Genomic DNA, 27,239 nt, shown 5'->3' on the forward strand with positions numbered 1-27,239 from the left:
AGGATAGCAGGCCGGAGGCATCTTTAGAAAATGTTAATTCAGGAGGCCGGGTGCGGTGGCTCACGCCTGTAATCCCAGCACTTTGGGAGGCCGAGGTGGGCGGATCACAAGGTCAAGAGTTCGAGACCAGCCTGACCGACATGGTGAAAATACAAAAAATTACTAAATATACAAAAATAAATAATATATAAATTATAAATATATAAAAATACTAAAAATATAAAAAATTAGCCGGGCATGGCGGTGGGGGCCTGTAGTCCCAGCTACTGGAGAAGCTGAGGCAGGAGAATGGCATGAACCCGGGAGGCGGAGCTTGCAGTGAGCCGAGATTGCACCACTGCACTCCAGCCTCGATGACAGAGTGAGACTCCGTCAAAAAAAAAAAAAAAAAAAAAAAAGAAAATGTTAATTCAGGCCGGGCACAGTGGCTCACGCCTGTACTCCCCAGCACTTTGGGAGGCCGAGTTGGGTGGATCACCTGAGGTCAGGAGTTTGAGACCAGCCTGACCGACATGCTGAAACCCCATCTCTACTAAAAATGCAAAAAATTAGCCGGGCATGGTGGCGGGTGCCTGTAATCCCAGCTACTTGGGAGGTTGAGGCAGGAGAACTGTCTGAACTCGAGAGGCAGAGGTTGCAGTGAACTGAGATCGCACCACTGTACTCCAGCCTGGGTGACAGAGCGAGATTCTGTCTCAAAACATACGAGGCATTTTGTTTTCCCGTTGATGGACACGGCTAATGTGTGTGTAACGGCTGCACAGCCTGGCCACACGCAGGTGAAATTCTCTCCTCTGCATCTCTTAGCGGATGGTCTGTGACACATCACGGTCTGGTTTGTTTGTTCTGAGACGGAGTCTCGCTCTGTCGCCCAGGCTGGAGCGCAGTGGTGCGGTCTCAGCTCACTGCAAGCTCCGCCTCCCGGGCTCACGCCATCCTCCTGCCTCAGCCTCCCGAGTAGCTGGGACTACAGGCGCCCGCCACCACGCCCGGCTAATTTTTTGTATTTTTAGCAGAGACAGGGTTTCACCATGTTAGCCAGGACGGTCTCGATCTCCTGACCTCGTGATCCACCCACCTGAGCCTCTCGAAGTGCTGGGATTACAGGCGTGAGCCACCGCGCCCAGCCTCACGGTCTGGTTTGAAGCTGCTGCTTTAGTAAAACTATTTGCTTTCCCTTCTACTTTTGTGGAAGGGTTCTCTGTGCTGCCGGGAAACCTGATTTTTCGTCATTTCCCCAACACAACCATGGGAAACGAGACCATCTGTGAACACAGACAGCCGGGCGGAGGGGCCGTCGGTGCCCACCGGGGCCACGGCTCACGGCAGGTGCAGGAGGAACTGGAAATGCTGCTCAGGGAAGTAAAAACAAAGGTTTAATGTCCTGTTACGGAAACATTCCGAGGGAAAGCAGTTCACAGCAGGCACCGAGGGCCCACTGGAATTGTGTGGATGCTCAGGCTTGGAGTGGACGCTCGGGCGGCCCGCTTTGGGGCAGGTGCGGCCGTGTCACCGGCCTGCACGGTCATCCCAGCAAATGGCTGGGAGCGAGACGGGTGCAGAACCAGACAAGGAGGACCCTGCTGCACCTGACACCAGGCTGCCCCCAACACAGCGGTAACGCCTCAGCTCCCCAGGCAGCAATGCCCCCACTCCCCAGGCCTCTGTGGGCGTCTGTTCATCCTGGAAAGAGCTTCCGGAATTTGCCGTAGGCTGAGTTGCTGATGATGACCCTCACGTCGGCCGCCCCGTCCTCAGGAATCACATCCACCTCCTGAACTGTGGCCTCCTTATACAGCCAGCTGGGCACAGATGCGCGTTGTATGGAGACAAGCAGAACCCGTAAGTATTTGGTTAGTTTCATGATAAATAATTACGCTAAAAAGAGCTTAGCTCAAACTATCCGTTCATCAGACCGTCCTGTTTCCTTTGTTTTTTTTTTTGTTTTTGAGACGGAGTCTTGCTCTGTCGCCTAGGCTGGAGTGCAGTGGCGCGATCTCAGCTCACTGCAACCTCCACCTCCCGGGTTCAAGAGATTCTCCTGCCTCAGCCTCCCGAGTAGCTGGGACTACAGGCACCCGCCACCGCGCCCGGCTAATTTTTTGTATTTTTAGTAGAGACGGGGTTTCACCGTGTTAGCCAGGATGGTCTCGATCTCCTGACCTTGTGGTCCAGCCACCTCGGCTTCCCAACGTGTTGGGATTACAGGTGTGAGCCCCCGCACCTGGGGTAATTTTTTATTCTTTGTAGAGATGGGGTCTCACTATGTTGCCCAGCCTGGCCTCAAACTCCTCTCAGCTCAAGCAATCCTCCTGCCTCGGCCTCCCAAAGTCTTGGGGTTACAGGCCTGTGCCACGGCATCCAGCTGGAGCTTGCTTTCTTATTGGTAGGGAGACCTGTACCCCTTGACTGTCAGCACGGATTAGGCACCTGTTGTATGCAGTCAGAAATGTAATTTTGACTGTATGCACAGTCAGAAATGTAATTTTGACTGTATGCACAGTCAGAAATGTACATTTTGACTGTGAAGCACAGATTAGGCACCTGTTGTAAGCAGTCACAAATGTACATTTTGACTGTCAGCGCAGATTAGGCACCTGTTGTATGCACAGTCAGAAATATACATTTTGACTGTCAAGCACAGATTAGGCACCTGTTGTATGCAGAAATGTACATTTTTGACGGTCAGCACAGATTAGGCACCTGTTGTATGCACAGTCAGAAATGTACCCCTTGACTGTCAGCACAGATTAGGCACCTGTTGTATCCAGTCAGAAATGTACACTTTGTCAAGCACAGATTAGGCACCTGTTGTATGCAGTCAGAAATGTACATTTTGACTGTCAGGCACAGATTAGGCACCTGTTGTATGCAGTAAGAAATGTATTTTGACTATCAAGCACAGATTAGGCACCTGTTGTATGGTCAGAAATGTACATTTTGACTGTCAGCACAGATTAGGCACCTGTTGTATGCACAGTCAGAAATGTACCTTTTGACTGTCAAGCGCAGGTTAGGCACCTGTTGTATGCAGTCAGAAATGTAATTTTTGTCTGTCAGCACAGATTAGGCACCTGTTGTATGCACAGTCAGAAATGTACCCCTTGACTGTCAGCACAGATTAGGCACTTGTTGTATCCACAGTCGGAAATGTACATTTTGACTGTCAGCGCAGATTAGGCACCTGTTGTATGCACAGTCAGAAATGTACATTTTGACTGTCAGCACAGATTAGGCACCTGTTGTATGCACAGTCGGAAACGTATTTTGACTGTCAAGCACAGATTAGGCACCAGTTGTATGCACAGAAATGTACATTTTGGCTGTCAAGCACAGATTAGGCACCTGTTGTATCCACAGTCAGAAATGTACATTTTGACTGTCAAGCACAGATTAGGCACCTGTTGTATGCAGTCAGAAATGTACATTTTGACTGTCAGGCACAGATTAGGCACCTGTTGTATGCAGTAAGAAATGTATTTTGACTATCAAGCACAGATTAGGCACCTGTTGTATGGTCAGAAATGTACATTTTGACTGTCAGCACAGATTAGGCACCTGTTGTATGCACAGTCAGAAATGTACATTTTAACTGTCAAGCGCAGGTTAGGCACCTGTTGTATGCAGTCAGAAATGTAATTTTTGTCTGTCAGCACAGATTAGGCACCTGTTGTATGCACAGTCAGAAATGTACCCCTTGTCAGCACAGATTAGGCACTTGTTGTATCCACAGTCGGAAATGTACATTTTGACTGTCAAGCACAGATTAGGCACCTGTTGTATGCAGTCAGAAATGTACATTTTGACTGTCAAACGCAGATTAGGCACCTGTTGTATGCAGTCAGAAATGTATTTTGACTGTCAAGCACAGATTAGGCACCTGTTGTATGGTCAGAAATGTACATTTTGACTGTCAAGCGCAGATTAGGCACCTGTTGTATGCAGTCAGAAATGTACATTTTGACTGTCAAGCACAGATTAGGCACCTGTTGTATGCAGTCAGAAATGTACATTTTGACTCTGCACAGATTAGGCACCTGTTATATGCTCAGTCAGAAATGTACATTTTGACTGTCAAACGCAGATTAGGCACCTGTTGTATGCAGTCAGAAATGTACATTTTGACTGTCAGCAGATTAGGCACCTGTTGTATGCAGTCAGAAATGTACATTTTGACTGTCAGCACAGATTAGGCACCTGTTGTATGCAAAGTCACAAATGTATGTTTTGACAAGCGCAGATTAGGCACCTGTTGTATGCACAGTCACAAATGTACATTTGATGCAAACCCATTCATCTCGTCTGTACATCCTAAAGCTCTCGGGGATCTCACAGCTCCTTCTGCACCCACGAAGAGCCCGTTTCAGAGCCAGAGACAGGCATCCAGAGCACCATCCCGTCTCCTGCCCCTGCAGGCCGCTCACCTGAGCTGCGCCCCTGCGAGCCTCACGCGGAGAGTGAGGATCTGTCTCCCCGTCGCCTTCAAAACTGCCGCATCGAGCTCAGCTTTCAGCTCCTGGAGCCCGTGGCCCCGCAGGGCAGACACGGGCACGACGTTCGGTTCCGTGGGGCTGTACCTGCAAGGGTGGGGATGTCACAGGCCCCGCTCAGTGTCGGGGCGGCCGGACGAAATCAGGGTCCCCAGGAGTCCACTGCCCACGGGGCACAGTCTGGGGCCACTCCCTGCGTCCTGGCTGCCACCGCTGCGGTTCACACAAGGAGACGGAGCATCTCCCCACCTGGCTCCACCGCGTGCAGGGGAAGGAGACGCCTGCGGACCCCAGGGCAGGACTCACCCGGGCACGAGGTCCACCTTGTTGTGAACCTCCACCATGGAGTCCAGGAGCGGGGCGGGCAGCTGCAGGCCACGCAGCGTGGACAGAACGCTGCATTTCTGGAGCTCCGCCTCGGGGTGGCTGACGTCCCTCACGTGCAGGATGAGATCCTGTGGGCCGGGCCGTGGGGTCAGAGCTGCGGAGCCTCTGGTCCCCGACCCCAAGCTTGCAGACAGGCCCAGGAGAGGGGCTCACACGAGCTCCCAACGACAGGCTGGGCGTGGGAGGTACGCCTGTGTGCAGGCCCCTCGGACACCCCAGGACGGGGGCTCCTGGACTAACAGTGGATGCGAGCCCACCCGGCTGCACTTACCCAACCTTCCAAGCCACAGGCAGCAGCTCCGCACCCCCAGACCCACACGCAAGGGGGTGCCATATATGAGCACCCAACCACCACCCACCCACCCAGGGGGTCTTCATTCAAAGCTTTAGGGCGGCTTCATCCTCCCGTGAAATTTTTTTTAACAGCGGAATTATTTCCTGTTTAAAGGACGCTTTTTCTCACGTTCGAAAAAAATCTTACAGGCAGGCTCCTTACACAAAATTTGAAAAACACAGGGAAAAAAAAAAAAGCCGTGTGTAATTCTCCGACTTATACTACCGGGGTATCCACGTCTACTTTTTGTTTGTTTGGATGCACTTAATACAAATGATATTTTTCCTGTAACTGAGGCACTTTGGGAGGTGGCTTGAGCCCAGAAGTTTGAGACCAGCCTGGGCAAGAGAGTGAGACCGTTTCTACAGAAAGTACAAAAATTAGCCATGGCCTGGTTGTGCGTGTCTGTGGTCTCAGCTACTCAGGAGGCTGAGGTGGGAGGATCACTTGAGCCCAGGAGGTCGAGGCTGCAGTGAGCCGAGATCATACCACTGCAGTTCAGTCTGGGTGACAGAGCGAGACCCTGTCTCTAGAGAAGAAAAGTAAAAACAAAAAAAAAATTTCATCCCAGGAAAGTTTTAGACTTTTTTTTTTTTTTTTTGAGATGAGTCTCGCTCTGTCACCCAGGCTGGAGTGCAGTGGCGTGATCTCAGCTCACTGCAAGCTCCGCCTCCCGGGTTCAGCCATTCTCCTGCCTCAGCCTCTCTTGAGTAGCTGGGACTACAGGCGCCCGCCACCACGCCTGGCTAATTTTTTATATTTTTAGTAGAGACGGGATTTCGCCATGGTCTCGATCTCCTGACCTGAAGTGATCCACCCGCCTCAACCTCCCAAAGTGCTGGGATTGCAGGCGTGAGCCACCGCGCCCGCTCCATAATTTATTGTCGGGAGTCGTCAAAAGCGGAGTCCAGGCTCCGGGCAGGGTTCAGTCTCATCTTCTCAAGGAGGTGGCAGCCGCGTCCGTTCTTTGGGACATTTGCTGCTTCTCCCTCAGGGCAAAAAACCAAGCTGTAGCCTGAATGTGACAATCTCACACCTTGTTTTCCTGCCTTGTTGCTTGACAATATTTCCCCGTGCTCTTCATGAACCTGGAAAGTCTACGGTACGGACGGAGTGTGCAGCTCACTCAGCACCCTAGGGCCGGGGGCAGTTCCGGAGCCGAACAGCACCCCGCCCCCAAATCCACATCCACCAGCAGCCTCAGGATGGGACCCTACCCAGAATTAAGATCTCTGCGGATGCAGCTGGTGAAGATGAAGTCGAGGTGGAGCAGAGTGGGCCTTAAATCCAACGACCGACCGGTATGTTTATGACAGAGAGAGAGATGTGGGGCAGACACAGAAGAGAAGGGAACCTTGCTTGGAAATGGAGTTTTTGCAGATGTAGTTAAGACGAGGTTACCCTGGATTTATCTAGGTGGCCCCTAAATGCAATGACAGGTGTCCTAGGAGACACAGACACAGAGGAGAAGGCCACAGACAGAGGCAGAGACTGGAGTGATGCGGCCTCAAGCCCAGGGATGCCTGGAGCCCCCAGGAGCTGGGAGAGGCAGGAAGGACCCTCCCCTAGAGCCTCCAGAAGGAACTGGATCCAACTGAAGTGAACTGTGGCCCCCCCACAAAAGACCTGTCCATGTATTGATCATCTGGAACCTGTGAATGGGACATTATTTGGAAACAGGGTCTCTGCACATGTGATTGAGTGGAAGATCTGGAAATGAGATCATCCTGGATTAGGGTGGACCATAAATCTAATGACTACTGTCCTTCTAAGAGACAGAAGAGGAGACACAGACAGAGGAGGAGGCCACAGACAGAGGCAGAGACTGGAGTGATGTGGCCTCAAGCCCAGGGACGCCTGGAGCCCCCAGGAGCTGGGAGAGGCAGGAAGGACCCTCCCCTAGAGCCTCCAGAAGGAACTGGATCCAACTGAAGTGAACTGTGGCCCCCCCCACAAAAGACCTGTCCATGTATTGATCATCTGGAACCTGTGAATGGGACATTATTTGGAAACAGGGTCTCTGCACATGTGATTAACTGGAAGATCTGGAGATGAGATCATCCTGGATTAGGGTGGACCATAAATCTAATGACTACTGTCCTTCTAAGAGACAGAAGAGGAGACACAGACACAGAGGAGGAGGCCACAGACAGAGGCAGAGACTGGAGTGATGCGGCCTCAAGCCCAGGGACGCCTGGAGCCCCCAGGAGCTGGGAGAGGCAGGAAGGATCCTCCCCTAGAGTCTATGGTCAGCTCCCGCTTTCTGGAACTGTGGTAGAGTTGGTTCCTGTGGTTTCTGGCCCCCATTTGTGGCCCCTTTTGCAGTGACGGCCTCAGGACCCCACAGGTGTTTCCAGGGTCTCGGTGTTCACCAATCCTCAGGCATCACCGTGCTGTGTCTGCCGCTGCCCGCACGTCTGTGACACGAACGGTCACTCTCACTGTCTGTCAGGGGTCTGTGACGTGGAGCAGGTGCACCCGGGAACACGCTTATGTGTTCAGGCACATAAGCCAGGAGAGGACTGACGGCCGACTTCCTATTTCTACACGGGCTCACGGCGGCAAGAACACGGCCCTGAGTGTCGGTGAGGCTGGGGCAACCGCTCAGCCTCTCGCCCGGGGACGTGGGAGGCTTGGGGGACACTAAGTCTGAGCCCCAGGAGGCAGTTGTTGTTCCGGCCCCGAGTTGTGTGGCTGTCCGAGGGCCCGGCCCCTGGCTTTGTGTGTGTCTGAGTGCCTGGCCCCCATGCCCAGTGGGTGTCTGAGGGCCCGGCCCCTGGGCTGAGTGGGTGTCCGAGGGCCCGACCCCTGGCTGTGTGTGTGTCTGAGTGCCTGGCCCCCGTGCCCAGTGGGTGTCCGAGGGCCCGGCCCCTGAGCTGAGTGGGTGTCCGAGGGCCCGACCCCTGGCTGTGTGTGTGTCTGAGTGCCTGGCCCCCGTGCCCAGTGGGTGTCCGAGGGCCCGGCCCCTGGGCTGAGTGGGTGTCCGAGGGCCCGACCCCTGGCTGTGTGTGTGTCTGAGTGCCTGGCCCCCGTGTGCAGTGGGTGTCCGAGGGCCCGACCCCTGGCTGTATGTGTGTCTGAGTGCCTGGCCCCCGTGCCCAGTGGGTGTCCGAGGGCCCGGCCCCTGGGCTGAGTGGGTGTCTGAGTGCCCGGCCCCCGTGCCCAGTGGGTGTCCGAGGGCCCGACCCCTGGCTGTGTGTGTCTGAGTGCCTGGCCCCCATGTGCAGTGGGTGTCCGAGGGCCCGGCCCCTGGGCTGAGTGGGTGTCTGAGGGCCCGGCTCCTGGCTGTGTGTGTGTCTGAGTGCCCGGCCCCCGTGCCCAGTGGGTGTCCGAGGGCCCGACCCCTGGCTGTGTGTGTCTGAGTGCCTGGCCCCCATGTGCAGTGGGTGTCCGAGGGCCCGGCCCCTGGGCTGAGTGGGTGTCTGAGGGCCCGGCTCCTGGCTGTGTGTGTGTCTGAGTGCCCGGCCCCCGTGCCCAGTGGGTGTCTGAGAGCCCGGCCCCTGGCTTTGTGTGTGTCTGAGTGCCTGGCCCCCATGCCCAGTGGGTGTCTGAGGGCCCGGCCCCTGGGCTGAGTGGGTGTCTGAGGGCCCGACCCCTGGCTGTGTGTGTGTCTGAGTGCCCAGCCCCCGTGCCCAGTGGGTGTCTGAAAGCCCGGCCCCTGTGCCCAGTGGGTGTCTGAGGGCCCGGCCCCTGGCTGTGTGTGTCTGAGTGCCTGGCCCCTGGCTGTGTGTGTGTCTGAGTGCCCGGCCCCCCTGCCCAGTGGGTGTCCGAGCACCCGATCCCCAGCCGTCCCACGCTCACCGAGTGGGCCACGTCTTCCAGGGTGGCGGAGAACGACTCGATGAGGCCGTGCGGCAGCTGGGAGAGGAAGCCGATGGTGTCCACGTACAGGACGGTCATGCGTGAGGGCAGCGTACCCGCGTGGGCCGTGACGTCCAGCGTGGCAAACAGCTGGTCCCGCGGCTGGATGGCGGCATCGCCCGTCAGCGCCTTGATCAGCGTGGTCTTTCCTAGGAGGGCGCGGAGGTCAGGGCGCTGCAGAGACCCTTGCGTCCCAACTCCTAGTGCCGCAGCCAGGCCCTCCAAATGGAGACCACGGCACCCTCTGGGGGGCCGCACCCCGAGCCACACGGTCCCTGAGCTCCTCGGGCACCCCGGGCCAGACACGACGTGTGGGACAAAGCCACCGTCGCTGCTCTCGGGCCGATGGAGCGGGGCCCGCCGTGTGGACACGGGGGAGATGGTGGTGTAGACGGGTGTGCTGTGAAGGCGTGGATGGGAGTGAGGTCGTCTGTGTAGATTTGGCAGTGGTGTAGACGGTGGGATGGTGTAGATGGGGTGGTGGTGCTGGTGTGGATGGGAGGACGGTGTAGACACAGGGGAGGTGATGGTGTAGATGGGTGGATATAGATACGGCAGTGGTGCCGGTGTTGACAGGAGGATGGTGTAGACAGAGGAGAGGTGATGGTGTAGATGGGTGGATATAGATACGGCAGTCGTGCCGGTGTTGACAGGAGGATGGTGTAGACAGAGGAGAGGTGATGGTGTAGATGGGTGGATTGTGTAGACGGGGTGCTGGTATAGCTGAGGCAGTGGGGATTGTCTAGACAGGAGGATGGTGTAGATGGAGGGGAGGTTGTGGTATAGACAGGGTGGTAAAGCTCTGGATGGGAGGATGGGGTAGATGACATCCTCACCATGGCTGCTGTACCCCACACAGAGACCACAGGAAACCCGTCTCCTGGGTGAGCTCTCACAGCAGCTGGTGTACCCCACACGGCGACCATGGGAACCCCCTCTCCTGGGCGCGTGCTCACCGCAGCTGGCGTACGGCACCGTTGAGACGACAGGAACCCCCTCCCCTCCCCCGGGCGAGTCCTCACCGGTGTACCCCACACGGAGACCGCGGAAGGCCCCTCCCCTGGGCGCGTGCTCACCGCAGTTGGTGTACCCCACCACGGAGATCACGGGGAACTCCCGCCTCGTCCGCTGCCGGCGGAGCAGGTGCCTCTTCTTGCGAAGCCTGTCCAGGGCCTTCCTGATCTTGGCCTCCTTCTCTCTCAGGAGACGCTGCTGCAGCTGCATGAAGGATTCTCCTAAAAGACACCCGAGATGGGGAGGCGGTGAGCCACGCCGGGAAAGGCACAAGAGCGGGCGGTGCCGCAGAGGGTCTGCGGGGGCCCGGGGCCTGCTCCCGCTCCAGCATCTGGGGGCCCGGCCGCTTTCCCCAGCAGCGGCCCCGACACGTCCTGTTCCATGAGAAAGGGCTCTGCTCAGCGGAACCGGATCTCGCCTCCGGGTGTCCACCCCGTGAGGTCAGCGAGGGCTTCCCGTGACTCGGGGAGAAAGTAAAGGCCAGATCACTACGGAGGCCTCCGAGCGGGACACGGCCCGGGACGTCATCGTGAGCGGGCTCAGTGGGGCCCCTTTCACATCCGACGTCCCAGAACCTGGGAATGGGACCTGATTTGGAAATATGGTCTTTGTAGGGTCTCAAGATACCATCCTAGGTTAGGGTGGGCCCTAAGGCAACGACTTGTGTCCTTCTAAGAAGCAGAGACTGGAGTGACGAGGCCACAAGCCTGGGACGCCTGGAGCCCCCAGGAGCTGGGAGAGGCAGGAAGGACCCTGCCCTAGAGCCTCCAGAGGGAAGTGGATACAAGCGTAGTGGATTGAACTGTGGTCCTCCTAAAAGATCTGTCCACATCCTAATTCCCAGAACTGGTCAATGGGACCTTATTTGAAAATAGGGTGTTTGTCGTAAGTGAAGTATCTAGAGATGCGATGATTCTGGATTAGGGCGGGCCATAAATGCAATGACATGTGTCCTTGTAAGAGACAGAAGAGGAGACACAGACACAGAGGAGAAGGCCACGTGGAGACGGAGGCAGAGACTGGAGTGACGCGGCCACAAACCCAGGGATGCCTGGAGCCCCCAGGAGCTGGGAGAGGCAGAAGGAGCCCCTGGAGGGAGCGCAGCCCTGTCCTCACCTTGATCTCAGAGTTTTGGTGTCCAGGAGGGGAGAGCATGGATCTCTGCTGTTTAAATCCCCAGTGTGTGGCTACTGATTTAGGCAAAATCTCCAAAAACCATCACCGTCTCCTATCTCCTCAAATGCTACCAGGAGAGGGAGGACCCAGCCGGCCCCTACCCTGTTGGAATCTTCCAGGGCTGAGGGTCTCCTATGTCCTCAAATGCTACCAGGAGACGGAGACCCCAGCTGGACCCCACCTGTTGGAATCTTCCAGGGCTGAGGAGGGTGTGGCTGCCGCTGACAACCGCATTCCGAGGACCCCCCGGGACGCCGCGCCCGGCCCGAGTTACCTGACCCCATGATGTAGCGTGAGCCGACTCCTCGGTACAGGTGGGCGACGTCCCTTTTCAAGTTCGACCTGGTGTGGGAACGGGAGTGGCTCGGTCTCTGCGGACGCTCTCTCCCTCCCGGCAGAGGTCGAGGTGAAGGTGAAGGTGAAGGGGGCACTGAGCTGGGGCTCTGGGCCGAAGCGAGGAGCTGCTGTTGCGGCCCCGCTCCGTGTGTAGCTCAGACACTGTGAGTGACGCGTGTCCCGGGCCGAGGGGACCTGCCTAGCGGGGAGCCGGGGGCAGGCAGTGGGGGCAACGGGCCCCGGAGAGAGAGCCCACACGGTGCTTTTCTTTTTTTTTTTTTTTTTTTTTTTGAGACGGAGTCTCGCTCTGTCACCCAGGCTGGAGTGCAGTGGCGCGATCTCAGCTCACTGCAAGCTCCCCCTCTGGGATTCACGCCATTCTCCCGCCTCAGCCTCCTGAGTAGCTGGGACTACAGGCGCCCACCACCACGTCCGGCTAATTTTTAGTATTTTTAGTAGAGACGGGGTTTCACCGTGTTAGCCAGGATGGTCTCGATCTCCTGACCTCATGATCCGCCCGCCTCGGCCTCCCAAAGCACTGGGATGACCGGCGTGAGCCACCACACCCGGCCCCCATGGTGCTTTTCTTCCTCACGTACCCCCAGAACGCCCTACAGGTGACTACAGAACGGAGGGGTTCCGGGAGTGGGCGTGACGCTTGGCGAGGGGTTCCGGGAGCGGGCGTGACGCTTGGCGCGGCCCCGGGGCCCCACGACACCTGTGCAGCGGGATCTCCGCCAGGGCCACCTGAAGCCGGGCCTCCTTCGTGCGGGCATTGCAGCGGAAGATGTGCAGGACGACCGTGAAGCGGTCAAACACCTCCACGCCCCAGGCGGCTTCTAGTTCTTTCTGCAAAAGGAGAGAGCGACTGAGAAGCCACGGGGGAAGGCCAGGCCCTGGTGGCCAATGTGAGAGGAAGGAGGACGTCTCTAATACCTTAACCCCACCGTGTCCCCATCTGTCCCCATCTGTACCCCGCCTGGCCGGACGCTGTGGTGTCCCCTCCTTCATCACGCGGGGACAAACACAGCAAGCCACATCCTGTGGTACCTTGGTCGGGGCAGCCATCCTCTCTACGTTCAGGAAGACGCACGTGATGTCTGGAGACCCTCGGATCTTTTCTAACAGAAAGAGGGGGTCCCGTCAGAGGCTGGCCGTCCAGGCCCGTGGACTGTGGGATGAGCCCACGATACCCTTTGTGGGATGCACCGCGGAGAGCTCAGTTCACAGGCGTCCCCGAGTTCCTGAGCACGACACCCGGGATCCAGGAAGTCAGCGTGGGAGGGGGTGTGTCTCTAGGGGTGTGTGTCTCAAAGACATAGACATGCATACGGTGAACACATCCCGGCAGGGACACAAACACATACACACGTAGACACACACACACACACACAAACACACAGTAAATACATCCCAACAGACACAGACACAGACACACACAGACACACACACAGACACACACAAACACAGTAAACACATCCTGACAGACACAGACACACACACACACACACACACACACAGACACACACAAACACAGTAAACACATCCCGACAGGGACAGACACAGACAGACACACACAGACACACTCAGTAAACACATCCCAATAGGGACAGACACAGACAGACATGTGCAGACACACAGACACACACACAGAGACACACACAAACACAGTAAACACATCCTGACAGGGACAGACACACACACACACACACACACACACAGACACACACACAGAGACACACACAAACACAGTAAACACATCCTGACAGGGACAGACACAGACACACACATACAGACACACGCAGTAAATGCATCCCGACGGACAGACACACATACAGAGTAAACACATCCCGACGGACAGACACAGACACACAGACACACACACAGACACACACATAGAGTAAACACATCCTGACGGACACACACACACACACATGCACACAGAGTAAACATCCTGACAGGGACAGACACACACACACACGCAGACACACAGACACACACACAGTAAACACATTCCAACAGGGACACAGACACACACATGCAGACACACAGAGAAACACACAGTAAACACATCCTGACAGGGACAGACACACACACACACACACATGCAGACACACAGACACACACACACAGTAAACACATCCCAACAGGGACAGACACAGACACACAGACACACACACAGACACACTCAGTAAACACATCCCAACAGGGAGAGACACAGACAGACATGTGCAGACACAGAGACACACACACACAGAGACACAGTAACACATCCCGACAGAGACAGACAGACACACATGCACGGAGAACACAGCTGGTGGAACACACACAGACAGACACAAACACAGCGTAACACATCCCGACAGGGACACACACAGACACACATGCACCGTGGACACATCCCATTGGGGACACACACACACACACATACACACACACACAGGGTGAACACATCCCAGCAGGGGTGAGATGCATCTGAGTCAGGCAGGAAAGCTGACCCCCACCTGGGCAGGTGACCCAGGGCAGCACACCCCCACCTGGGCAAGTGAGTAGCGTCTTCCCAACTCTACTGTAAGCAGGATGGTCAGAAACCTGGGAAGCGCAAGGATCCCATGCTGGACCCCACCCTAAGAGACTGCTGGTGGGGTGGAGGGGCACCCAGAAGGAGGATTTGGCGGGGGCCTGCAGGGGCAGGTGGGGTTACAGCCGGTCCACTGCCTACCCTGCTTGTTGGACTCTATAAACTGCCCCGACCTAATCTTCACCAGTTTAAGTCTCTCCAGGGCCTGGTGTGAATCTCGACACAGATAAAGCCTCACCGTCCTCCGACTCCTACTGGCGTGTGCTCCCAGCTTACCTGGGCAATCCGAGAGGCCGCTTCCCCTCTGGCCCCGCAAGACCCCCGTACTTCAGCATGTCTCAGTTGGATGTTTTCGGTAGCAGCGGACAGGAAAGGAGGTTTGGGGAAGGAGCAGGTCTGGACGGACCCACCTGTCAGGTGCTCAAAGTTCCCTCTGCCGAAGATGAGCTTCCTGTCCGGCGTTTTGGTGGACACGACCATTGTCTGCACCACGGACCAGCCCTCCAGCGTGTGCACCAGCGCTGTGGCCTCCGCCACCTGCCACTCGGCTGCGGGGACACAAGGGCCACCGTGAGAGATGCTTCCCTTCGGGGTAGGCCCGGGGACCCCGTCCACACCTGCCTGGGGAGGCCTCCTCCTGCCCTTGAGACAATCTCCCCGGAGAAGGCACCTTGAGCCGCCGTTTGTCCCCCGATATGACTCCGTCCCCCCAGGGCCTCTAAGTAGGAATCTGATGGGGGAAGGACGCCGGAGCCACAGCGGGACACGAGGGCGACCCTGCGTTACATGGAATTTGGGCTCCAGGCGGGCGCAGCAGGGAACCCGGGAGCTGCGGGTGCTCAGGGATTACTGAGGAACCACGGGCAGGTTTGGGGAGTAGAGAGGCAAGAGGTCTGCGCGCTGTTCTGAGCAGTTTGGGGCTTCATCTGTTCCAGGAATTGACCATTTTGGAAAACACCCGTAAAGAAAAACCACTCATCGACTACAGGAGCTTCCAAGAGAAAAATCAACGTTTTTGAGACTCTGGCACATGCAGCGACTTTTTCATTTGCATTTCCTCCTGGGGGGGGGGTGGGGGGGGTGGGGTGGGGGGGACTCGACACAGATTGGTCTGCTGGACGCCCTCCCTTCCCTGACCTCAAACACACCGTGCCTACCTCTAACCCAGGGCAAGAGAAACGTAGGTCCCAACGGCGAGAACCGCCCCGGCCCGGCCCACCCCACCCCACCCCACCCCACGGGCCCCACCCCATCCCACGGGCTCCACCCCATAAGCTCCGCCCCCGCACTTTTACCCCATAGGCCCCTCCCCCGAAGCCCCGCCCACGCACCTCCACCGATGACATCCTCCCCTGTTCCCCATAAGCCCCGCCCTTTCACCCATGGGCTCCTCCCCCGAACCCCGCCCACGCACCTCCACCTATGAGATCCTCCCTTCAGAGCCCCGCCCCCGCATCACCATCCATAAGCTCTTCCCCTCAGAGCCCCACGCCGTGGCATCTCCAACCATCAGATCCTCTCCTTAGAGCCTGGCCCCCTGAAGCCCCGCCCCTACGTCGCCACCTGAGCTCTTCCCCCTCGGAGCCCCGCTCTGGGTCTCCACCTATGAGATTCTCAGGTCAGAGCCCCGTCCCTGAATCTCTACCTATGAGCCTCCCCAGAGCCCCGCCCTTGCGTCGCCACCTATGATTCTCCCGAGTCCCGCCCCAGAATCTCCACCTATGAAATCCTTCCTGCAGAGCCCCGCCCTTGCGCCTCCACCTATGAGATTCTCCCCACAGAACCCCGCCCCTGAATCTCCACCTATGAGATCGTCCCTTCAGAGCCCCGCCCCTGAATCTTCACCTATGAGCCCCCTCCCCTCAGAGCCCCGCCCCCAGGTCTCCAGCTCCTGTTTCTCCCCCGAAAGCCCTGCCGCGGTCACCTCGAGTCATCTGCGGCTTCCCCGGGCCCCACTTGATGTCAGGGTGAACCAGACACACGCGCTGGGTCCCCGCCGGCAGCAGAGGCTCTCCCCGCAGCAGCTCCTCCTCAGCGTTCTCGTCCGCATCTTCCGGCTCCTCCTCGTCGTCTCCCGTGCGGCTTCGGCCGCCGTCCGCCCGCAGGCCCCGCCCTCCGCCCCACGGCCCCTCCAGATTCCCGGGGCTCCTGCGGCCGACAGAGGCGAGCGCGCGCGCGGGGCAGGACGGCGCGGCTGCCCGCGGAGCCGAGCGGCCGCGGCTCAAGAGCCGCAGCCCCGGGCGTACGGCGGCCCGCAGGGCCCACATGGCGCGTCTAGAGGCTGAGCGTTGGGGCGGGGGTTGCCCACAGGCCGCTCTTCCTCACGTGCTCGTGATTGGCGTGCGGCCGGGGCGGGCTCACCAGCGCCTCTCCCCGGCACAGGCCGTGCTCCTCATTGGTCATCTCGCGTCACGTGCTAGTGATTGGCGTGCAGCTGGGGCGTGCTCGCCAGCGCCTCTCCGCAGCATAGGGCGTGCTGCTCATTGGTCATCCCTTGTCACGTGCTGGTGATTGGCGTGCGGCCGGGGCGGGCTCCCTGCGCCGAGCCCCGGCAGGGCGTGCTCCTCATTGGTCGCCCCGCATCAGGTGCTGGTGATTGGCACGCGCTGCCGGCGGGGGAGGCGGGGCCGGGCCGCTTCCTGTTCGGCGTGGGCGGCTCCTGGCCGACCCATCCAGCGGTGCAGCGGCCGGCCGGGTAGGCGCCAGGACCCCGAGCCTCGGCGGCGGCGGCGCTGCCTTCACTCATCTCGTCCTCGCTCCCGTCCTACCCCGTTCCGCGCTGGGTGGAGTCCAAGTCTGATTGCGAGGGTCCGGAACGCCGCCTCGGGGGCTTGACTCCAGCCCCGGGGATCCAGAACGGCGCCCGGGGGTCCCTACGTCTGCCTTGGGGGCTCGAGTCCCTTCCTGGGCGTCCGTGACGTCGCCCAGGGGTCTCCACGTCTGCCCTGGAACCTGGAGAGCCGCCGTGGGGGTCCCGGAAGCCGCCCAGGAGTCCCCACGTGTGCCCTGGGGGCTCTTGTCCAGCTCTGGGGGGTCCCGGACGCCACACAGGGGGTCCCCACGTCTGCTTTGGGGGCTCGAGTCTAGCCCTGGGGGTCCTGGACGCCGCCTCGGCGTCCCCGCGTCTGCCTTGGGGGCTCGAGTCCCGCCCTGGGGGTCCTGGACGCCGCCTCGGCGTCCCCGCGTCTGCCTTGGGGGCTCGAGTCTCGCCCTGGGGGTCCCCGATGCCGCCTGGGGGTCCTCACGACTACCTTGGAGACTGGAGTTCCCCTTGGGAGTCCCGGACGCCACCCCGGAGTCACCGCGTCTAGCTTTGGGGGCTTGAGTCCAGCCCTGGGGGTCCCGGACGTCCCCGAGGAGCCCCCACGTCTGCCTTTGGGGCTTGAGTCCAGCCGTGGGGGTCCCGGACGTCGCCGAGGAGCCCCCACGTCTGCCTTTGGGGCTTGAGACCTGCTCTGGGGGTCCCGGACGCCGCCCAGGTGGGTCCCGACGTCTAGCTTTGGGGGCTTGAGTCCAGCCCTGTGGGTCCCCGGTGCCTCCCGGGGGTTCTCCTCGTCTGCCTTGGGGGTTGTGTCCAGCCCCAGGCGTCCTGACCACCGCCCAGGGGCCCCCATGTCTGCCTGGGGGCCTCAAATCCAGTCCTGGGGGTCCCGGACGCCTCCCAGGGGTCCTCATATCTGCCGTGGGCCTCCAGTCCAGCCGTGAGGGTCCCGAATGCTGCCTTGGAGGGTGGAGTCCAGCTCTGAGGGTCCTGAAGTCAGCTTTGGGGGTTCGAACCCATCCATCCCAGGGGTCCCTGAGTCTACATTAGGGGCTGGAGTCCAGCCTTGAGGGTCTCCACTGCTGCCTTGGGGGCCTGGATGGGATCCAGCGGGTCTGAGTCCAGCCTCGGGAGCCCCTGCGGTGGAGCTCTTAGTGGGGCAGGGGCCTGGGAGATGCCAGGAGGATGAGAGCGGCGCCCCCCTGGTCCAGGGGACAGTAAGAGGCAGCCGGTCTCAGAGAAGCTCCCCCACAAACTGTTACCCGTGGTGTGCAGAGCGTCCTGCAACCCCAGCCCTCACCAGGATTTCTTGCGTTTTTCAGGAAATCGGTTGTGATTGGCATGTTCCTTAAGCGTCTGCAGGAAGCCGTGGCCTTTTTGGTATTTCAGGAGGGGTTGCTAACCCCCCTCCTTGTAGGATCGGGGTATCCCAGCTGCTAATTCCCGTCCTAACAGCCCTGCAGTGCCTGGATTGGAGGTGTGACAGGTAGCATTTTCGGCCCGAAGTCCCTAGGCAGGACAGGTGGCTGTAGCCTGCGCGTTCGTGTAAATTAACCTCCCTTTTTAGTTCTGTGAAGGGAGAACGCGATTAGTTTAAAATCACCCACGTGAAAGGGGTTCTTGATTAGCTTAAAATCACCTGGGTGTTTCGTTTTCTCTCAGTTGGCCTCTGAATGTTTATCCTACAGCTTCCTGCAAGCTCCAGTCTACCTTCTAAGGGAATAACGGGGCTCGCCTTTCTACGTTACTTTACGTGGGAGTAGTTGTAAAACAGAATGGGAGAGAACGCGGGGATTGTGCAATAATGTAGCCACCGTTTGCATGTTGGGAGGCTGAGGTGGGAGGATCGCTTGAGCCCAGGAGTTTGACACCAGCCTGGGCAACATGGTAAGACCCCTTCTGTACCCCCCCAAAAAAAAAATTTTAGCTGGGCGTGGTGGTGGGTGCCTGTGGTCCCAGCTACTCGGGAGGCTGAGGTGGGAGGATCGCTTGAGCCCAGGAGTTTGACACCAGCCTGGGCAACATGGTAAGACCCCTTCTCTACCCCCTCAAAAAAACAAAAAATATTTAGTCTGGCGTGGTGGTCGGTGCCTGTGGTCCCAGCTACTCGGGACGCTGAGGTGGGAGGATCGCTTGAGCCCAGGAGTTTGACACCAGCCTGGGCAACATGGTAAGACCCCTTCTCTACCCCCTCAAAAAAACAAAAAATATTTAGTCTGGCGTGGTGGTCGGTGCCTGTGGTCCCAGCTACTCGGGACGCTGAGGTGGGAGGATTGCTTGAGCCCAGGAGTTTGACACCAGCATGGGCAACATGGTAAGAACCTGTATCTCCAAAAAAATAGCCAGGCATCATGGTGGGTGCCTGTGGTCCCAGCTACTCGGGAGGCTGAGGTGGGAGGATTGCTTGAGCCCGGGAGTTTGACACCAGCATGGGCAACATGGTAAGAACCCATATCTACAAAAAAAAAAAAAAAAAAGAATTAGCCGGGTGTGGTGTGTGGGTGCCTGTGGTCCCAGCTACACCATGAGTGGAATTGTGACGTGCACAGCCTGGGTAAATGGGGTTAGCTATATTCAGCCTTAAGGGGGCACATACCCTATTATTTCTAACACCACTGAACTCAGAATCGGGACCCAGATTCGCCGGGGCAGCGCGGGACGGAGGCCTCTCCTGGGCTCCGTCTTCCCTGTTAATAGACTGAGAGACGGAATGAGGGCGTCCCCAGGTGGTGAGCTCGGGGACGTGTGTGTAGCCATGATTATCCTTTAGTACCTGGTCCCCGTGCCCTCCGAGCCATCCAAGGGCTTCAGGAGGCCGCGCAGGAGGAGGGTCCGTAAGCGATTCCACGGACCACCACGCAGGCCCTGACCCCGCCAGGGGCCCTTTGGAGGGTGAGCCCTGCGTGTTGGGGGGATGATGGCTCCGGAGGGTGAGCTCTGGGATGAGAGGGGACGTGCAGGTGGCCGCATTGCAGGCACAGCTGGCTCGGGACCTGGGCGCCACCTGGCGTCGACTCAGCTCGCTCCTGAGCTGTGCCTCTTCCTTGTCTTACGTTGGGGATAAAAAGCCATAGATGGCCGGGCGCGGTGGCTCAGGCCTGTCATCCCAGCACTGTGGGATACCAATGCAGGAGGGTTGCCTCAGCCCAGGGGTTCGAGACCAGCCTGGCCAGCATAGCGAGACCCTCTTCTCTGTAACAATTTTTTTTTTCTTTTTTCTTTCATTTGAAACGGTCTCGGTCTGTCACCCAGGCTGGAGTGCAATGGCGCGATCTCGGCTCAGCGCAACGTCCGCCTCCCGGATTTAAGTGATTCTCCTGCCTCAGCCTCCTGAGTAGCTGGGATTACAGGTGTGCACCACTGTGCCCGGCTAATATTGTATTTTTAGTAGAGACGGGGTTTCACCATGTTGGCCAGGCTGGTCTTGAACTCCTGACCTCAGGGGATCCACCCGCCTCCGCCTCCCAAAGTGCTGGGATGACAGGTGTGAGCCACCGTGCCTGGCCCTGAGAAACTTAAAAATTAGCCGGGCCTGGTGGTGGGGCACCTGTCCTTCCAGCTGCTAGGGAGGCTGAGGCAGGAGGATCTCCTGAGTCTAGGAGGCTAACGCTGCTGTGAGCTGTGATTGCACCCCTGCACTGGCAGCTGGGGCAACAGAGTGAGACCCTCTGTCTAAAAACCTCATAGGAACGGATGTTTCCAGGGTGCGTGGTCTGTGTTGGGAGCTTCTCGCTGGACATAGATCTCTGCTGCTTTCCTTTTTTTTTTTTTTTTTGAGATGGAGTTTCGCTCCTGTTGCCCAGGCTGGAGTGCAATGGCGCGATCTCAGCTCACCGCAACCTCCGCCTCCTGGGTTCAAGCGATTTTCCCGGGTTCAAACGATTCTCCTGCCTCAGCCTTCCTGAGTAGCTGGGATTACAGGTGTGCACCACCATGCCCGGCTAATTTTTATTTTTAGTAGAGACGGGGTTTCTCCATGTTGGTCAGGCTGGTCTTGAACTCCCGACGTCAGGTGATCCACCCGCCTCGGCCTCCCAGAGTGCTGGGATGACAGGCGTGAGCCACCGCGCCCGGCTTCTTTCAGGTTTTTATATGTAACTTTGCCGCTCAGTCGGTACTGAAGCCGTTATGTGGAGGCCTGCCTGGTGAGATGTGGCCGCCACAGTGTGGCTGGTATTCGAAACACACAGGAGGCCGCAGCCAGCTTAGCAGAAACACCAGGGCTTTCGGAACTTGGTTTTGAGAGTTTCCTGTTTTCTTGACTTTCATATACCATTGATGTAATGACTGTTGGTGGGGAAAAAGCTATTAAAGATTCCTGTGGATGGTGAGATGACCTTGGTTTCAGAAACACCGAGACATAGAGAATTGCGCATTTTAGAATCCAGTAAATCTACGCTGGGCACGGTGGCTCATGCCTGTCATCCCAGCACTTTGGGAGGCCGAGGTAGGTGGATCACCTGAGGTCAGGAGTTCGAGACCAACCTGGCCAACATAGTGAGAACCTGTCTCTACTAAAAATACAAAAAATTAGCCGGGCGTGCTGGCAGGTGCCTGTAATCCCAGCTGCTCTGGAAGCTGAGGTGGGAGAATTGCTTGAACCCGGGAGGCAGAGGTTGCAGTGAGCTGAGACCATGCCGCTGTACTCCAGCCTGGGTGACAGGGCGAGTCTCCATCTAAAAAAAAAAAAAAAAAAAAAAAAATCTGATCATTTATCTGTGCGCCTTTAAAAAAAAAAAAAAAACAAAACCGGGTGCAGTGGCTCACGCCTGTCATCCCAGCACTTTGGGAGGCTGAGGTGGGCGGATCACGAGGTCAGGAGTTTAAGACCAGCCTGGCTAATTTGGTGAAACCCTGTCTCTACTAAAAATACAAAAAATTAGCCGGGTGTGGTGGCAGGTGCCTGTAGTCCCAGCTACTCAGGAGGCTGAGGCGGGAGAATGGCGTGAACCCAGGAGGCGGAGCTTGCAGCGAGCTGAGATTGCAGCATTGCACTCCAGCCTGGGCGACAGAGTGAGACTCTGTCTCAAAAAAAAAAAAAAAAGATTGGGTTGATATTTTACCTACTATAATCTTATATGTTTGCAATTTCCTGTCATTGAGTTTTATAACTTTCTGCTCTCCGCTGACAAAAACATTTAAAATGTCTCATGGCAGTCTGTGTTCTTAAAATTGAAACTGTTTATCCATAGCCCTTGAGAGAAGGGTTTAATGTGAGTTGGTTGGGAGTGACCGTTGTCTGTTTTTTTGAGACAGAGTGTCGCTCGCTCGCCCAGGCTGGAGTGTAGTGGCGCGATCTCGGCTCACTGCAAACTCTGCCTTCCAGGTTCAAGTGATCCTTCTGCCCCAGCCCTCCAGCTAGCTTGGATTACAAACATGCACCACCACACCTGGCTAACTTTTGTATTTTTGGTAGAGACAGCGTTTTACCACGTTGGCCAGGCTGGTCTCGAACTCCTGACCTCAGGTGATCCGCCTGCCTCAGCCTCCCAAAGTGCTGGGATTACAGGTGTGAGCCACCGCGCCCGGCCCCGGATTCTATTTCTTAAACTGCAGGAAATACTAAATACTTTACGTGCGTATGTTTCTCATTTCATTTTCCTACAGGAATAATTGGAGAGTGAGTTGCTGAGATTTCTTTTTTGGGGGGGGGGACGGAGTTTTGCTCTTGTTGCCCAGACTGGAGTGCAGTGGCGTGATCTCGGCTCACTGCAACCTCCCCCTCCCGGGTTCAAGCGATTCTCCTGCCTCAGCCTCCCGGGTAGCTGGGATTACAGGCACGCACCACCATGCCTGGCTAATTTTTGTATTATTAGTACAGATGGGGTTTTTCACCATATTGACCAGGCTGGTCTCAAGCTCCTGACCTCAGGTGATCTGCCCGCCTCGGCCTCCCAAAGTGCTGGGATGACAGGCGTGAGCCACCACACCCGGCCAAGGGGGTGGCTGTTTTATAACCAGTTTGCAAGTTTGTTTTTCTCGTGTGTGAGAGGAAAATCTCCTCATGATATGGTGAAGCCGTCGTCTGTTTTGGAAGACGGTGGTAAGTTCTCCTAAAAGCGAACGCAGAAGGAAATAAAAATGACTGACAATTAGATCGTACAAAGATGAGCATTGTTTTTATTTATTTATTTTTTTTGAGACGGAGTCTTGTTCTGTCGCCCAGGCTGGAGTGCAGTGGCGCGATCTTGGCTCACTGCAACCTCTGCCTTCCGGGTTCAAGTGATTCTCCTGCCTCAGCCTCCTGAGAAGCTAGAATTACAGGCGCCTGCCACCTTGCCTAGCTAATTTTTGTATTTTTAGTGGAGACGGGGTTTCACCATGTTGGCCAGGCTGGTCTCGAACTCCTGACCTCAGGTGATCCACCTGCCTCGGCCTCCCAAAGTGCTGGGATTACAGGTGTGAGCCACCATGCCCGGCCCCGGATTCTATTTCTTAAACTGCAGGAAATACTAAATACTTTACGTGCGTATGTTTCTCATTTCATTTTCCTACAGGAATAATTGGAGAGTGAGTTGCTGAGATTTCTTTTCATTTTTATTCTCTTGGTCCTCATCATGCAAATGGTTAAATGGTTTTTTTTTTTTTTTTTTAAACAGGGTCTCGCTCTGTCACCCAGGCTGGAGTGCAGTGGCGTGATCTCGGCTCACTGCAACCTCCGCCTCCCGGGTTCAAGCGATTCTCCCGCCTCAGCCTCCCGAGGAGCTGGGATCACAGGTGTGCACCACCGCGTCCGTCTCATTGTTAAATTTTTCCTAGAGACGAGGTTTCGCCACGTTGCCCAGGCTGGTCTCAAACCCCTGAGCTCAGGTGATCCCCCCACCTCGGCCTCCGAAGGCGCTGGGCTTCCAGGCGTGCAGAGGGCTCTTCGTCTACACGCATCACTGGATTTTCTACCCACGGGGACACGTGACCCCAGCGAGGTGGTCAGGGAGTCGTCGCCGGCCGGCGCTGCAGCCCAGGGATGATGACGGCTCTAGGAGGTTGGTTGTGGAGCACAGATGCCGGCGGTGTGGGCACGAGGCCCTGCACCTGCGTTTCTCCTGCACAGGCCCCGGAACCCCGGGATGGGATCGCTGTGGAGTGATGAAGTCAGTGGGCTCTCGGCGAGGCTGGCGGATGGGAGTCGGCAGCATCCGGGCTGGGCCCCTGAGGCTTGGCTCCCTCTCTGCACCCCAGGGGTCCCACAGGCTGGTGACAGCGCGACTGAAGGCCACGCTCCAGTCAGGAGGCCGTCCCACGTGTGACCCCAGGTCTTCGCGCCCACTCCTGACCCAGGGTCCTGGCCTTCCACGTGTGACCCTGGTTCCGGCACTTGTCCCCGCCCCCTCTGTCCTGTTCCCCTCCTCTCTCCCCATGCCCCCTCCTCTTTCCCCATCTCCCCTCCCCTCCCCCCGACCCCCCTCCCCTCCCCCGACCCCCCTTCCCCTCTCCCCGTCCCGCCCTTCCCCTCTCCCCGTCCCGCCCTTCCCCTCTCCCCGTCCCGCCCTTCCCCTCTCCCCGTCCCCCCCTTCCCCTCTCCCCGTCCCCCCCTTCCCCTCTCCCCGTCCCCCCCTTCCCCTCTCCCCGTCCCCCCTTCCCCTCTCCCCGTCCCCCCCTTCCCCTCTCCCCGTCCCCCCCTTCCCCTCTCCCCGTCCCCCCCTTCCCCTCTCCCCGTCCCCCCCTTCCCCTCTCCCCGTCCCCCCCTTCCCCTCTCCCCGTCCCCCCCTTCCCCTCTCCCCGTCCCCCCCTTCCCCTCTCCCCGTCCCCCCCTTCCCCTCTCCCCGTCCCCCCCTTCCCCTCTCCCCGTCCCCCCCTTCCCCTCTCCCCGTCCCCCCCTTCCCCTCTCCCCGTCCCCCCCTTCCCCTCTCCCCGTCCCCCCCTTCCCCTCTCCCCGTCCCCCCCTTCCCCTCTCCACGTCCCCCCTTCCCCTCTCCACGTCCCCCCCTTCCCCTCTCCACGTCCCCCCCTTCCCCTCTCCACGTCCCCCCCTTCCCCTCTCCACGTCCCCCCCTTCCCCTCTCCACGTCCCCCCCTTCCCCTCTCCACGTCCCCCCCTTCCCCTCTCCCCGTCCCCCCCTTCCCCTCTCCACGTCCCCCCCTTCCCCTCTCCCCGTCCCCCCCTTCCCCTCTCCCCGTCCCCCCCTTCCCCTCTCCACGTCCCGCCCTTCCCCTCTCCCCGTCCCCCCCTTCCCCTCTCCCCGTCCCCCCCTTCCCCTCTCCCCGTCCCCCCCTTCCCCTCTCCCCGTCCCCCCCTTCCCCTCTCCACGTCCCCCCCTTCCCCTCTCCACGTCCCCCCCTTCCCCTCTCCACGTCCCCCCCTTCCCCTCTCCCCGTCCCCCCCTTCCCCTCTCCACGTCCCCCCCTTCCCCTCTCCACGTCCCCCCCTTCCCCTCTCCACGTCCCCCCCTTCCCCTCTCCACGTCCCCCCCTTCCCCTCTCCACGTCCCCCCCTTCCCCTCTCCCCGTCCCCCCCTTCCCCTCTCCCCGTCCCGCCCTTCCCCTCTCCCCGTCCCTTCTCTCCCTTGAGTTCTTGGGTGGTCCTGGCCGCACGCCTACCTGGCGGCCCCATCCCTTCCTTCAGGGCAGGGACAGCCAATGCCCGGCACCTCCCCCTTCGCTTTTCTGCCTCCGCCCCCTCCCCACATAGGCCTGGCATCCCCTGGACTCCTGTAGGCCCAGCTGTAGTCTTAAGAAGTCAGTGTGTCCCACAGCCCTGAAAGGTTGGGGTACCCTCCGGCCGTCATGTTCTGGGCACCCTATAGTCCTAAAGGGTCAGGGTACCCCATGGCTGTCATGTTTAGAGTACCCCGTAGTCCTAAAGGATTGGGGGCACCCCACATCCCTGGTGTTCAGGGCACCCTGTAGTCCTAAAGGATTGGGGGCACCCCACATCCCTGGTGTTCAGGGCACCCCGTAGTCCTAAAGGATTGGGGGCACCCCACATCCCTGGTGTTCAGGGCACCTCATAGTCCTAAAAGGTCGGGGTACCCCCGGATGAGGGGTGGTCAGGAGGGTCAGGGCCTGGGTGGACATCTGTCATCCTACCCTGTGGGCCACGCCCTGTGTCCCTGACTCTGACATTGGGTGAGGTGAGGACGGGGCAGGTTTCTGTGGCACATTTATTTATTTAGAGACAGAGTCTCGCTCTTGTCACCCAGGCTGGGATGCACCGGTGCGATCTCAGCTCACTGCAACCTCCGCCTCCCGGGTTCAAGCGATTCACCTGCCTCAGCCTCCCGAGTGCCCGCCACCACGTCCGGCTAATTTTAGTAGAGACGGGGTTTCACCCCGTTGGCCACGCTGGTCTTGTACTCCTGGCCTCCGGTGATCCGCCCGCCCTGGCCTCCTCAAGTGCTGGGATGACAGGCGTGAGCCGCTGCGCCCGGCCCCCATGGCACTTCGAGTCCCACGTTGCAGGTAGGTTTTGTCAACTTCCTGGTCAGCACACCCGTGTGCATAGCTTGATTCATTGTGTGGCCAAGCTGAGATCACTTAAGCCCAGGACCAGCCTGGGCACCATAGTGGGACCCTAGGTTTTCCTTTTCTTTTTTTTTTTTTTTTTGAGACAGAGTCTCGCTCTGTCGCCCAGGCGGGAGTGCAGTGGCACGATCTCAGCTCACTGCAAGCTCCACCTCCCGGGTTCACGCCATCCTCCTGCCTCAGCCTCCCGAGTAGCTGGGACTACAGGCACCTGCCACCGTGCCCGGCTAATTTTTTGTGTTTTTAGTAGAGACGGGGTTTCACCGTGTTGGCCAGGCTGGTCTCAATCTCCTGACCTCAAGCGATCCGCCCGCCTTGGCCTCCCAAAGTGCTGGGATTACAGGCATGAGCCACCTTGCCTGGCGGGACCCGTTTTCTATTAAAAAGGCCGGGCACAGTGGCTCACGCCTGTAATCCCAGCACTTTTGGAGGCTGAGGCGGGTGGATCTCTTGAGGTCAGGAGTTCGAGACCAGCCCGGCCAACACGGAGAAACCCCGTCTCGACTGAAAATACAAAAATTAGCCGGGCATGGTGGAGGGCGCCTGTAGTCCCAGCTACTCGGGAGGCTGAGGCAGGAGAATCGCTTGAACCCAGAAGGCAGAGGCTGCAGTGAGCCGAGATCACACCATTGCACTCCAGCCTGGGCGACAGCGTGAGACCGTCTCAAACAAAAGACAGGCACAGCATGGAGTTTGCCTTTCTGGAATCGCTATAGCTAGGGGGCTGCCTCCCTAAGCCCCACTTCTCTGAGTCTCCTGCAAGGTTTGTGTGAGTGCCTGGGGACCGAGGCCCTGGTGAGGAGGACGGGGGCTCGGGGGCCTCTGTGACCTGGGGGA

General features: G+C 58.3%; 1 protein-coding gene and 2 long non-coding RNA genes across 4 annotated transcripts; 2 read left to right on the top strand and 1 right to left on the bottom strand.

Annotated features, from left to right (window-relative positions):
- Positions 1–1,354: 1,354 nt before the first annotated feature.
- LOC101146761 (putative GTP-binding protein 6) lies at positions 1,355–16,511 on the bottom strand. The gene is made up of 10 exons (XM_055376897.2): positions 16,104–16,511; positions 14,590–14,727; positions 12,649–12,719; positions 12,317–12,447; positions 11,537–11,604; positions 10,149–10,307; positions 9,013–9,221; positions 4,797–4,945; positions 4,425–4,577; positions 1,355–1,802 (listed from the first exon to the last, which is right to left on the bottom strand). Exons 1-10 carry the CDS (start codon positions 16,444–16,446, stop codon positions 1,679–1,681), a joined length of 1,545 nt encoding a protein of 514 aa, XP_055232872.1. The 5' UTR covers positions 16,447–16,511; the 3' UTR covers positions 1,355–1,678.
- Positions 16,512–16,840: 329 nt separating this feature from the next.
- Positions 16,841–26,608, top strand: LOC129530146 (uncharacterized). Of its 2 annotated transcripts, none has more exons than XR_008675692.2 (3): positions 16,841–17,658; positions 23,540–24,193; positions 26,081–26,608. It is a non-coding gene; the product is annotated as an uncharacterized lncRNA (long non-coding RNA). The 2 variants fall into 2 exon arrangements; XR_010132534.1 differs by lacking the exon at positions 26,081–26,608 and having other exon boundaries at positions 23,540–23,923; positions 24,120–24,352.
- Positions 17,670–21,600, top strand: LOC134757925 (uncharacterized). The gene is made up of 3 exons (XR_010132535.1): positions 17,670–18,966; positions 19,012–19,110; positions 19,156–21,600. It is a non-coding gene; the product is annotated as an uncharacterized lncRNA (long non-coding RNA).
- Positions 26,609–27,239: the final 631 nt, after the last annotated feature.

This window comes from Gorilla gorilla, chromosome X (genome assembly GCF_029281585.2).
Source record: "Gorilla gorilla gorilla isolate KB3781 chromosome X, NHGRI_mGorGor1-v2.1_pri, whole genome shotgun sequence".
NCBI lineage: Eukaryota > Metazoa > Chordata > Mammalia > Primates > Hominidae > Gorilla > Gorilla gorilla.